Source organism: Plasmodium chabaudi, assembly GCF_900002335.3.
Source record: "Plasmodium chabaudi chabaudi strain AS genome assembly, chromosome: 4".
NCBI lineage: Eukaryota > Apicomplexa > Aconoidasida > Haemosporida > Plasmodiidae > Plasmodium > Plasmodium chabaudi.
In genome coordinates, this window is record NC_030104.2 from 595,796 (window position 1) to 608,454 (window position 12,659).

Here is a 12,659-nt window from a genome sequence, read left to right on the forward strand (position 1 = left end):
ATTATGTAAACAAATTAATGTTTATTTATTTCACATTTTTAAATAATTTAAAAGACAAATAATTTGTTTTATGTATTTTTTCAATTTTTTTTTTGTTTGGCTTGATTTATATTTCTATATAATTTTATATTCTTTTTTGTAAATAAAAAGTTTAATATATTATTGAACTAAATTTTGTAAAATATCAAAATCAAATATTTCATCCTCATTAAGGAAATCATAATTTTCTGTAAAAATTTGATATATTCTTTTAAACTCATTTGGATCCATATTTTCTCCATAGTTATTTAATATATTTAAAAAATCATCACATAAAATAGTTGTCTTATTATTTTTTTTTTGGTAATAATTTTTTATATCTTGTATAATTTTTTCAAAATTTATTTCTTCATGAATTGCAAAATTAAAATAGGTATATATAAATGCATTAATATTAAAAAATATATTTTCACATTCTGTTGTTATATCTGTTTTATTTTCATCGTCTTTGTTTTCAATAAGGGTCTCTTTACAGTTTTTGTCTACTATAGTAAATTGAAAAAAGAGAAATATCCGATTGGCTAGCTATTTTATGTGCATGTAAAATAAGCAATCACACATGTGTGCAAATTGTTTATGCAAAAAATATGAATAGGCATATACAAATAAGTATACAATGCATAATGATTATTATATGTCGGTACTGTTGGGATTACCATATTTAGGGGTAGGCTTAACGAAATATATATTTTGGAGAAGAATATCGTCATTTGACTTATAATTTAATAGTGTAAGATTTCCCATTTCAATTGAATGATTTATGAACTGTTCATAATTTTGTTGTATATTATTATGACCAGTTAATATATTATTTTTATTTAAGAGGGGAATTACATATTTATAATAAAAATGATATTCTTGTATTATATTTTGTATTTCAAATTTAGATAAGAAAATATTTATAGAAGCAAAAATATATTCAATAGATAAAATATTTAATATTTTCTTAATATCATGTTTTTCATTTTTATTTTGAAATTTTTTTTTTTGAATTTCACAATAATAAAACGAGTCTACAATTTGATTGTATATTTTACTTTTTTCACCACCTAATTGCTCTATAAAAATTTGCATTGTATTGCTTTGAGATTCTATATATTTTTTTAAAGTTTGAGTATTAATATTAAAGTAAAATATTTTATTTTTACTTAATATAATAACATTTTGATTTTTATATATAATACTTTTTATATTACCACTGCACACAATAATCCCAATATATCGAAAACAATTTGAATCAATTGGGCTTGTAGTGAATACAATCATTTTTTCATTAAGACTAAGCATAAAAATTTGATTTTTATGAAAATCGTGTTTTATTTGCTCAAGGTATAAATATTCAGGCAATGAATTCATATCAGGTTTGTTATCTTCATTTGGAGTAACCTCATTTTGTAATGGTGAATCTGTAATATGTATGAAATGTTTAACATCTTGATTTTTAAATGGTAAAAATACAGTTTTAATTATTTTTTTCGTTTCTATATCAAAAAAACGAATATTTCTTTTATCATTACATATACATAAAATTTGTCTATTATAAAAATATAAGGTTGGGGATATACATGTTGGTGTGTGTACTTGCTCTATTGATATATAAGATATAGAGACAGTGTTTTCAGAAAAATTATAATTATAAAATACTAAATGCCTATTATCTGTAATAGCAGCTATAATATATTCTCCATTATTATTTTTAACAATTTTTAAATCAGTGAGTATATTATCATTATTGCTAATAATTTTATATGCAAATTTCCAATCCGATTTTTCATCAGAATTAAAATCAGTAGTTGTATTATTATTATTATTTTTATAAATGACAATATTTCCATTTGCTGAACTTGAGACTAATAATTTATCATCATGGCTAAAATATAAAAATGCAATTTCATATTTCATATCTTTACTAGTAAAAAATATTTCAAAATTATTTTTTTTTATCAAGTATATATATCCACATTTCGATCCTACAGAAAGAATTTCACCGTTATTGCTAAAAACCATGGAAGTAATTTCTTTGTCTTGTAAAAAAATTGAATTGATAGTTACATTTTTATCAAAATCAAACACTTCAATTAACCCATTTGTGTTACCAATGTATATAATGCTTTCATTGCATAGAGGATTTATGCATATACAATTAATACGGGTACTATTGAATTGGAGTAATATTTTGTCTTCATCATTTTTTTTCGCTATTTTTGAAGTATCATTTTGAGCAACTGCTGATTGATGAGATTTTCCAGCTTCTACATTATTCTGAATTCCATTTGAATGTGTATAAAAATCATCCCAAGTATTAAAATTATTTGGATATATTTGTTTAATAATATTTTGATCAGTAAATAGAATAAAAGAGTTCCATGAAAAAAAATCTTCTTCGAAATTTGAGTATTCAAATGATATGGATTTTATTGCACCTATTTCTTGATTTTTAAACCATGCATAACATTTTAGTTGCTTATCAAAAATTTGTACTGTACCATCATCTAATCCTAGTATAATAAAATTTCCATAGCTTATTATATTATTTATAGAAACATTTTTTTTTATTTCTAAAGATTTTTGATATTCTCTTTGTTTAATAGTATTTTTTGTTTTATTAATAAATATAGTACTATAATCCCATATAATTAAATATCCATTAGTTGTGCCTGTTAATAATGTAGAAGAATCTTGTACAAACGATGTTTCAGTAAATATTAACTGTTCATGTATTTTATTACTTTTATACAAAGACGGGCTATAATGGCTAATTTTTTTTTTTTTTATATCAAAGTTGTAAATATATAATTTTGAACAACTATTTGTAACAATTTCATATTTGTTACTAAACCGTATTTTATTTTGTTTATCTTTTCCAAAAATTTTATCTCTACAAACAATTTTATTTTTTTCTCCTCCATTAACATCAAAGACTATTACCTCTTGAAAATACACACATTTTTTATTTTCATCATTTTGTATTGCATGGTCATAATTTTTATTTAAATGACTTATTTCTGCCTGACCATGTTCAGTATTTTTTTTATTATATATTTTTCTCTCTGTTAATGCACATATGTATGCATTATCAAAACTTATATCAATACATTCATATCCTATACCATGATTTTTATTTTCTTTAACTTGATTATTTTTAACTTGAATTTTATTAGTATAAGGAGATGAATTTTGTTCAGAATTTGTTTGTAATATATTTTTGTCTACTTCATCATTTTGTGAATTAGTGAGTTCGAATTTTTTTATTGGAGCTAATGTATTATTCGATATTTTCCATAAAATAATTGATGAATTAAGACCTTTATCACAAGAAACGATATATTCGTTATTATAACTTTTAACTAAATTTGTAATTTCATTAAAATGGCCTCGAAATATTATTTGCCTTTTTTCAACAAGCATAACAATATTGTTATCTGAACTGTATATAATTAGGACATCATTTTGTTTGCTCTCATTTACTTTCTTTACTACATGTACACTACTAAATGATTTATTTATTCCATAACAAAACTTCAAATTGATAGATTCGTCCGGGGCATTTTCACCTTTCATATTTTATTCTTATATATTAGCATTAATATATATGGATGCATAAATATATTTCTTTTTTTTAAGGATAAAAATAAATATGATAATAAAAAATCAAAGATTTGATTTTTATAAATTAGTGAATCAGAGAATTCAAAGTAAATACTTTGTAGAATATCTACACAAACAATACGCAAGTATGTATATGCATATATATTAGACAGGAATTTTGGAAATGCGTTAGAATTATAAATACAATTAACTATATTGAATGCGAAGCTATTTATTTTATATATATTAATGTAATATAATAAGAATAGGAAATTATCATGCATGTAATAAAAGATGGAAATGATCCTGAATACGCTGAATCTTCATTTTGAAGCCGCATAAAATAGACGCGATAAATGTTTGCAAAAAGGGTACACATAAATGAATACATATGTACATTTTATTATTTTATTTTTTTTTAATTTATTGATGCGAATCCGATAAAATTGTATATAAACCTTTATATGCATATTTATAGGGACCCCGTATAATTTTCTCATTCATATGAATGCTTATTATATTTCTTAAATGAATTCTACCTTATTGGATATAAATAATGTTTATTTTGTAATTTAAAAAAAATAATAATTTTATTACCCCCCCCAAAATTAGTAATAAAATATCGAGCTATTTAGCTACATTTTAAAGTGTGTGTTTTGGAAGATATATAGAGAAAAAACAAATGTGGCATAATATCAAATATTTAATTTTACATGCATAAAATTTGTAAGGGCAAATTATTTACTCCAGTTTGCCGTATTTTATTTAGTTAATTTTCTATACCTTCATATAGGACAATAACAAAGAGAATAAAAGAAAAGGAGTACCTTTATTAAAAATGTTCTATTGAAAATTTGTAGAATAGTGAATATTTTGTATATTTACATTTGTGTTTTTTTTTGTTTTTAATTACAAAAAAGGTAAAAAAAACAAATTATGAAAAATGTGTTATTAAAAAAAGACAAATAAAAAAGTAGAAAGCTACGAAAAAATAAGGGGAAAATAAACAGATGAATAATTCATTTAGGTAAAAATTAAAAGAAAAAAAAGGAATGTATGCTACTAAAAAATAGTAATATATAAAATGAAACACTACTATCGAATTTAGCACATTACTGTGCTAGCTATTATATTAAAATGTGTAAAATAAAACTTTTTTTTTTTATTATCATATATTTATGAACAATTCATAAACTTTAAACAAATAGGATGTTATAAATAAAAGAGAATAATAATAGAAATATAAAGCATAGAAAAACAACAAATTCCTATTAATAGATAAATCAGCACACAAATATTTATTTATTTATGTATTTATTTATGTATTTATTTATGTATTTGCTTATGTATTTATTTATATATTTATGGAAAAAGACTAAATAAAGCGTGGCTTATATTATCACAAATGGTAGCACCATATATACACACACATATATGGGGCTTCAAATATATATTTTTAATTATTTATAATTAATACTCATTTGAATGCATATGTTTGCGCATTCGAGCAATTTGACTATATTTATTTTTAAAAATTTTTAAGTTATATCGGAAAATGTTATAACTTCTTAGCTCTTTTCAATAAAATCTGATATTTTATATGGCTGTCCAATAAATGGGATAAAATCATTTTGTGCTGTTGGTGTATTTTTATTATTGTCATCATGAAAAGTTCCATATTGATAGTTATGAAATAATAAATCGGTTTGATTATAATTTAATGTGTATTTATATAACTTCCAACTTATATAGGAACTGAGGAAATATATAGCGATTCCTGCTAGTATTATAAATAATTCAACGTAAATTTTCCATACGTATGGTTTTTTCTGAACAAGCAATAATTTAAAAAAGTTTGTGATATATTCATATTTATTATTCACATTCTGAGGTGAGTTGTCTTGATTTTTTTCAAGCATATAATGTAAAGATGTTGAAAAAAACTCAAGAAATATATTATCAGTATTAATTATTTTCCAATAATATTTTGGGTCGAGCCATTTAAATTTGTTTTTCCCTATACATTTAAAAAGTATCCATATTAAATCGCTAATACCACAAATCATATTCACAACAGTAAACATAAAGTACTTATAAGTTAAGTACGAGCAAAAACAGTTTACTCCTATGCATACTACTATTAAATGTGGAATAAACAAAAACGGTCGAGGAGTAAAAAGCTGCAATATCGACAAAAGGACATGGGAAATTATGCAAATTCTATATATCTTTATGCATTTTTTCAAATCACAATTATTTTTATTCCCTAGTTCATACATTATATTTATATTTTAAAATAATAATAATAAAATAGAGGGTGAAATAATAATATATTTATACATAAAAAAAAGGCGGACGAAAATTGTAAAAAAAATCGTATGCCGCACAATATCAAAAGAAACTAGCATATACCAATAAACATGTGTATATAATATGCATTATAAAAAATGATATTCGTTTACAAAATCGCCAAAACGAGGGGAAGACAAAATGCTATTTGTATATGAAATATCTTCAGCCAAAATAGACTGTTGTATTTTATAATAACATAGTAAATACATAAAAGAAAAAAATGTGCACACAAAACAGTTGTCTTTTTAACAGTTGCATGTACACACATATATGTGTATGCTCTCTTAACACTTAAAAAAAATATGAAAATACATTTTATATATATATATATAAATATTTATGGTATGCTATTTTCGATTAAAAATAAAAAATATATTAATAATATACTGACTAATTAATTATTTTAATTTGAATTCAAAGAAAATTAAAATAGTTGTATGCATAATAGATAAAACGTATGTATATTTCTCAGTAGGAAAAAATACGAAAGCATACATAAAAAATAAAGGTGCATTTATATATTCAAAAAAAATATGCAAAAATATGTAGTAAAAATTGGTTAAATGAAAACGAAATTATATGACCCAAATAAAACACACACAAAATGAATATTACACAAGTATTTTCAAATATATTCCTCTCTTAGTGGAATATAATTAAAATAGATAACAGTAGGGGTATGGTTGTGCATGTTTTAAAGCAAAATAAACAAATAAATATACACACTAATGGGCAATAAAAAAGTTATATAACGTTGTAGTAATGAAAAATGCATGGTATAACAAAATAAGATAGGGTGATTGGCTAAAAGCCAAAGCCAGGAAAATGCTCGAATATTATTAAATGAAAAATAATAAAATATAAATTAAAAAGAAAAAAAAAATATAAATTAATTAAAATATGTTACACTTTGTAGGATTAATACATTTTTAAAAATGTAACAATGATATAGGTGGGAGAACAAAAAAAAAAAAAATATATAGACGATTCAACTTTTTACAATTCAATTTTACAATAATTATAAGTCTTTAAATTATATAAGTATATTACTTATACGTTTTTTTTGTCTTTAATTAATTTAAATGAGTAAAACGGAAAAACGTTGTTAATTTGATTAATTGAATTTGGTTAATTATAAAATAAGGGGTAATAATATATTGTGGCCTTTTTATGGTGTTGTGTTTTAATTTGTCTATATATATATATCTTTATTATTTTAATGTTCAATTATTCAGAATTAAATAAAAGAGACATAAATGTGAAATAGTAATAATATATTGAAGTTAATAAAACAAATTGCGAACATATAAAGTAATGTTTTCCATTTGTAAAATATATATGTGTGTGTTTAAAAAAACAAAATTAAGTTCCGAATATATTATATATATAATTTTCTCTATGTACACATTATATTTATTCTATATAAACATAATTAACCGAACATTTGGTGGCCTATATTTTTTTTATGTGTGACACAGAATTTTTTTATTTCCTTTTTTTTATACAATACCTTTTTAATTTTTTTTTTTTTTTTTCAAAATTGTAAGTAAAAATAATTAATAATATAATAATATACAAATTTTATAGCACAAATAAATATTTATACTAATAATTATAGCGCTAATTTTGTTATCATAAATAGTTACATAATCAAAAATTTTATAAAATTGTAAAAATATTTAATAATACAAATTAAGGTACAATAATTTAGTCTATAAAATGTATTATATTTTTCTTTTGTTTAATTAAATTTTTTTCTTCCCCTCCTTCCCATCTATTTCTTAATTTATGGTAAAGGCAAATAAAAAAATATACAAAAGTGCAAAATGGTGCGTTATAATATTTATATTTTTTTTGTGCTTATTTTTGTTATCTCTCTTAAAATAACAAAAGATATGTAAAAGTAATAAATAAAATATGTTTAAAAAAATAAATATATATTTCTTTTTTTTAATATTTAATGCATATTATGGTGATAGCAAAAAATAAATATGTACACATATGCATAGTGTGTAATATTAGGATAAATACGAGCTAGGTTGCTTTATTTTAGACTCATTCACACATATATATACATATGTAATATACGTATGGAAAATAGTTTCAAGCTGGCAGCGGCTAAAAAAAAATAATAATGATGCATCTAATAATTATATGCTTACGTTTTTCATATAATTAAAAAAAAAAAATACGTAATATATTAGTATTTCAGCATAATATTTTCGCCACGTTTTTCTTACACCCTTATGAAAATTGTAAGCGAAAAAATAGAGTGAATTTTAATATTATTTTTCTTAAATTTTGTAAAGGGTATTTTTAATTTTTAAGGTTTTACGCTTTCAGGATGTGCGATATTTAATGCATACTTTATTTTAATGATTTTCAGTGTAAATAATAAGTTATGGCTTAAAAGAATAATAATAAATAAATATATATATATTTTTTAATATTACGTTTTTTATTTATTTTTTGGTTTTTGAATATTTTGTATATATTCGAATGATATAATTTCATTCATGGCTTTAGTTTTTAATATAACTAATCTTTAAAAATAATTTTTTTTAAGTTTTTTAAAATACCGAAAAAGTTAAAATACATTTGTTTCGTATCATTTTTAACTTTTAAACATTTTCAAATAATAATAAGTAATTTACCTCCAAATTTAAAAATCAAAAAATAAAATGCATTACACGTATTATAGCAAATACAATTAAGATAAGTATTGTATTACGTATCACACGTAACAAATAAAATATGTAAGTTTTAAAATACACACCCTTAAATACGCCAACTAAATACGCATCTTTAAATACACTATTTGTTAGTTCTATACGATATCAATACGCCTAGTCAAATGCGCAAACTAAATACACACATGCATATTTTTATACAGAGAATGTTATAGGAAAGAAGTAAAATATGCCAACGAATTCTTTGACAAAACTTTTTCTAGCTTCCCTTAGCACTTTTTCGGTTTCTCAAGGTAATACATGCATACATACATGCATATTATTTTTTTCAAATTTAATATTGAGTTACACACGATTTTGTGAGCTCGAATCATGCATGGCTATTTATATGAATCAGCCTTTAACACGCTTTGTCATTCTCCTGTTTCATATTTGCATCACTACATGTGTGTGTGTATATATATGTATATATGTGTGTGTGCGTTTTTTTAGTTTGGGGAAAGGACTATTTCTCAGGATCATTGAACCAAAATTTAACGGACATATTAAAATGCAATTTCATATCTTATTATAACTCCAAACCGGGTGAACCCGACCCAAATGTAAGAAAGGGAAAAAGAAGAAAGGAACCCATTCTGTATTATTTTATAATTTGATTCGTCATTATTTTATCGTTTATTGTTTATTGCTTATAGGCATTTTTAGACTTTGTTGGAGAACCAGAGCAATTTTATTGGTTTGTTGAGAACTACTTATCTGTTCCTTTTACTGTCCCCCAACACTTGAGCTCCAACAGTGGTCATAACTGGAAATCATGTTTAAAAAAAAAATGGGTGTATGAATTTTTAAAGGAATATGAAGAGCCCGAAGTAAGTTATTTGGCAAGTGTTCTTGATAAGGAACAAAGGCATTATTACAAAGATACATTTGGAGATAAAGAACCAGTTGCTAAGTATACAATTTTTGAAGTTAAAGAATTCGATTCATATTGTCTCCTCCCACCTTTCGTTAAAACAAATATAAGATCGAAAAATAGCAAAGAAAATTTATCATTTCAGATGGACAAGACAGATTATCAAACATATTTAGAAGTGCCTGATAATAAATATGCAGCAATGAAACATTTATCCACAAATATGGAATATGGTGAAAAGCAAGAAATTGTAAAAGCAATAGTAGAATCAAATAATGAAAATAGTTTTCAATTAATATGTCCTTCATATTATATAAAAATCCATTATAATACAGAATGTAAACCAAACAGTAATATTTTGACGTGTATAGATGACTATATCAAGAATACATGTATAGATGCAGTTAAAAATGATGAGGATCCAACCATATGTGATCACTTATTAAATTTATTCAATTCTTTAAAAGATTTTCAAATTGAAAGTTTCCAAAAATTTTTAACAGCAGATGAATTACAACTTACTAAACCCAGAGGAGGATGGACACATCCTTTATTTCATACTTATAGTAGAAAAGATTATTCAAATCCTAAAATGAAGATTTTACCAGATGCATTTAAAGAATTCAGCTCAGAAAATCCTATATTTTTCTCCTTTTCTGCTGAAATTCCTGAGAAATATAGTTATGTTGATAACGTTTCAATATATTTTAAATTGAGGAATTATTCTTCATCTAGCGTTTTTGGTAAAATTAAAAAAAAAAAATGAATTTTTGGCTAGTTATATGTACTGTTCATATATTTTATGTATATAAATGCGTATGAAAAGTGAAAATTGGACATACCTATATAATTCTGATTGCATTTTTTATGCAATAAATAATTAAATCATACGATTAATTTGTATATTATTTTTTTCTTTTAATTCTGCAGATACATTCCAAAATATATTTTCTGTTTTTAAAAAGAAAACTCCCGCTATTGCTCCAGTTTCAGGTTTGAAAATAGACCGAAATAATATGTATATGTGTGTGCATGAGAAAAGCGTATTAAAAGTTTGAGAATAATGGATACTAATTGTTCATTCGCTTTTTTATTTTACAGTTAAGGAAGTATCACAAGATATCGATAATTTTGAATTTAAAGCTCCTAAAAAGCCAAGTAAGAAAGAATAAATATGCATGCATAAATAAAATACTTATGCGCGAATATAAACTGATTAATTATTATGTTGATAAATGAGTTTAATGAAATAATTTAATTATTATTATTATTTTCAGTTCAATGTATCGGCGTAAAGAAAAGTCTAGACCTTAGTATCGATGTAGATATTTTTAAAGTGGCAAGTGTTGAAAAAATTTGTAGTGTTATTGACAAATATGCTTTAACTGAAGATAGCGATTTCAACAAAGTTCCCACAGAAAAGAAAATGAAAAAATTAGATAAATTAAAAAAAGGATTTCATATTGATTGTATATTGGTATCTACATATGTTGAAGGATATAATTTAATCAGACAATTTTTAAATTTAGAAAATGTTTTATCTTTAATTAGATATACATCATTATATACACATAAATTTTTAAAGAGTGTAACAACATTAAAGGAGCACTTTTTATATGGCCAAAAAAATGCAATTGGATATGCAAAATCCTGTGGTTCTGCAGTTTTATATATCCCATCCGTTATGTATAGAAGAAACTTATATGTTCCAGAAACATTTTTATCATTATATTTAGGATTATCAAATTTAGTATCATCAAATCCATCTAGTCCATTTTTTGAATATTCTATAATTGACTTTTTAATTACCTATTTCAACAAAGGAACCAAAAAATTCTTATATTACTTTATTTCAATAATTTCTATACTTCACATTAATCGTTATTACTATGAGCAAATTTACTGCCATCATAATAACCACTTTGATACATTGAAATCAAAAATGATTCATCCTGATATAGTTAAAGGCATTATGAAAAAACTCAGATCGATATTAAACAAGCCAAAATACTCCAAAATGATGGAATTATATAAAAAGCTTGAAAGTGAAACATTATTCAACTATGACGAAAGTAAGTTTTGTGTCCATATACATTTGTTTGCTATGTTTTTCTTATTTTTGCCAACAATTTTTTCCTTAATTTTTTTTTATTTTTCCCTTAATTTATCCCTTCATTTGTTCTCTTTATTTTCTTCCCTTCAGTGGCCAAAATATTATTCGAATTCGACGAATTTGCACAAAATAAAGATGTACAAGAAAAGGCCCAGAAAACGATTGATGAGGAAGAAAAACCTGAAGTAAACACTCTTGAAGAAATGGCTAATTATAATGAAGAATGGCTTCCCAAATTGACTAGACCTACCATTCCACATGATCCATACGATGAACCAAATCCAAACATAAAATTCGATGAGAATGTAAGAAGTGATGGCAATTTAACTTTAGCTGATAGAGATAAAGAATTAGAATTAAGCTTATTTAAATATATTGGTAGCTTGCCTGCAGATAAAACTGCATCTACTACTGAAGATCACACCGCATCTCCTACTGAAGATCATGCTGCATCTACTACTGAAGATCATGCTGCATCTACTACTGAAGATCATGCTGGATCTACTACTGAAAGCCAAACCGACCTTGCTTTTGATGAAAATGTCAAACCTACTGATGCTGAAGAAATGAAAACTGCATCTAAAGAACACTTAAACACATTAGATACCGAAGATACCAATAATGATGAAAGACGAAGTTCTTATACTAATGAAGACGATCGATCTGAAATATCTGAACCTGAATTTCAACATACTGCACCTGAATTTTATCAAGATGAAAATTTATAATAATTTAAAAGATTTTTAATTTTATTTTATTAATGTATATATTATATGTGCAAGGATATGTAGGAGAGTTAATGAAAAATGTGCCTTAGTGTGTAATGTATTTATAAAGTGCATGATTGCACCTATTTTTCTATTTATTTTACTATGGTTTTATGTTTTCTTGTTAATAAAATGTAAATACATATATATATGTGATGAATTTTTCATTATATAAATACTAAAAACTGTCAAATAAA

At 23.6% G+C, this 12,659-nt stretch overlaps 3 protein-coding genes across 3 annotated transcripts; 1 reads left to right on the forward strand and 2 right to left on the reverse strand.

Annotated features, from left to right (window-relative positions):
- Positions 1-159: 159 nt before the first annotated feature.
- On the reverse strand, positions 160-3,600 carry PCHAS_0416700 (WD repeat-containing protein 66, putative; the record flags this gene model as incomplete). Its single annotated transcript, XM_016800036.1, has 2 exons — positions 160-560; positions 696-3,600. 2 exons carry the CDS (start codon positions 3,598-3,600, stop codon positions 160-162), a joined length of 3,306 nt encoding a protein of 1,101 aa, XP_016653329.1.
- A 1,595-nt stretch (positions 3,601-5,195) lies between these two features.
- On the reverse strand, positions 5,196-5,906 carry PCHAS_0416800 (conserved protein, unknown function; the record flags this gene model as incomplete). Its single annotated transcript, XM_736205.2, has 1 exon — positions 5,196-5,906. The coding sequence occupies one exon, from the start codon at positions 5,904-5,906 to the stop codon at positions 5,196-5,198; it is 711 nt and encodes a 236-aa protein (XP_741298.2).
- A 2,992-nt stretch (positions 5,907-8,898) lies between these two features.
- On the forward strand, positions 8,899-12,423 carry PCHAS_0416900 (high molecular weight rhoptry protein 3, putative; the record flags this gene model as incomplete). Its single annotated transcript, XM_016800038.1, has 7 exons — positions 8,899-8,962; positions 9,162-9,271; positions 9,365-10,325; positions 10,513-10,575; positions 10,684-10,740; positions 10,860-11,654; positions 11,786-12,423. 7 exons carry the CDS (start codon positions 8,899-8,901, stop codon positions 12,421-12,423), a joined length of 2,688 nt encoding a protein of 895 aa, XP_016653330.1.
- Positions 12,424-12,659: the final 236 nt, after the last annotated feature.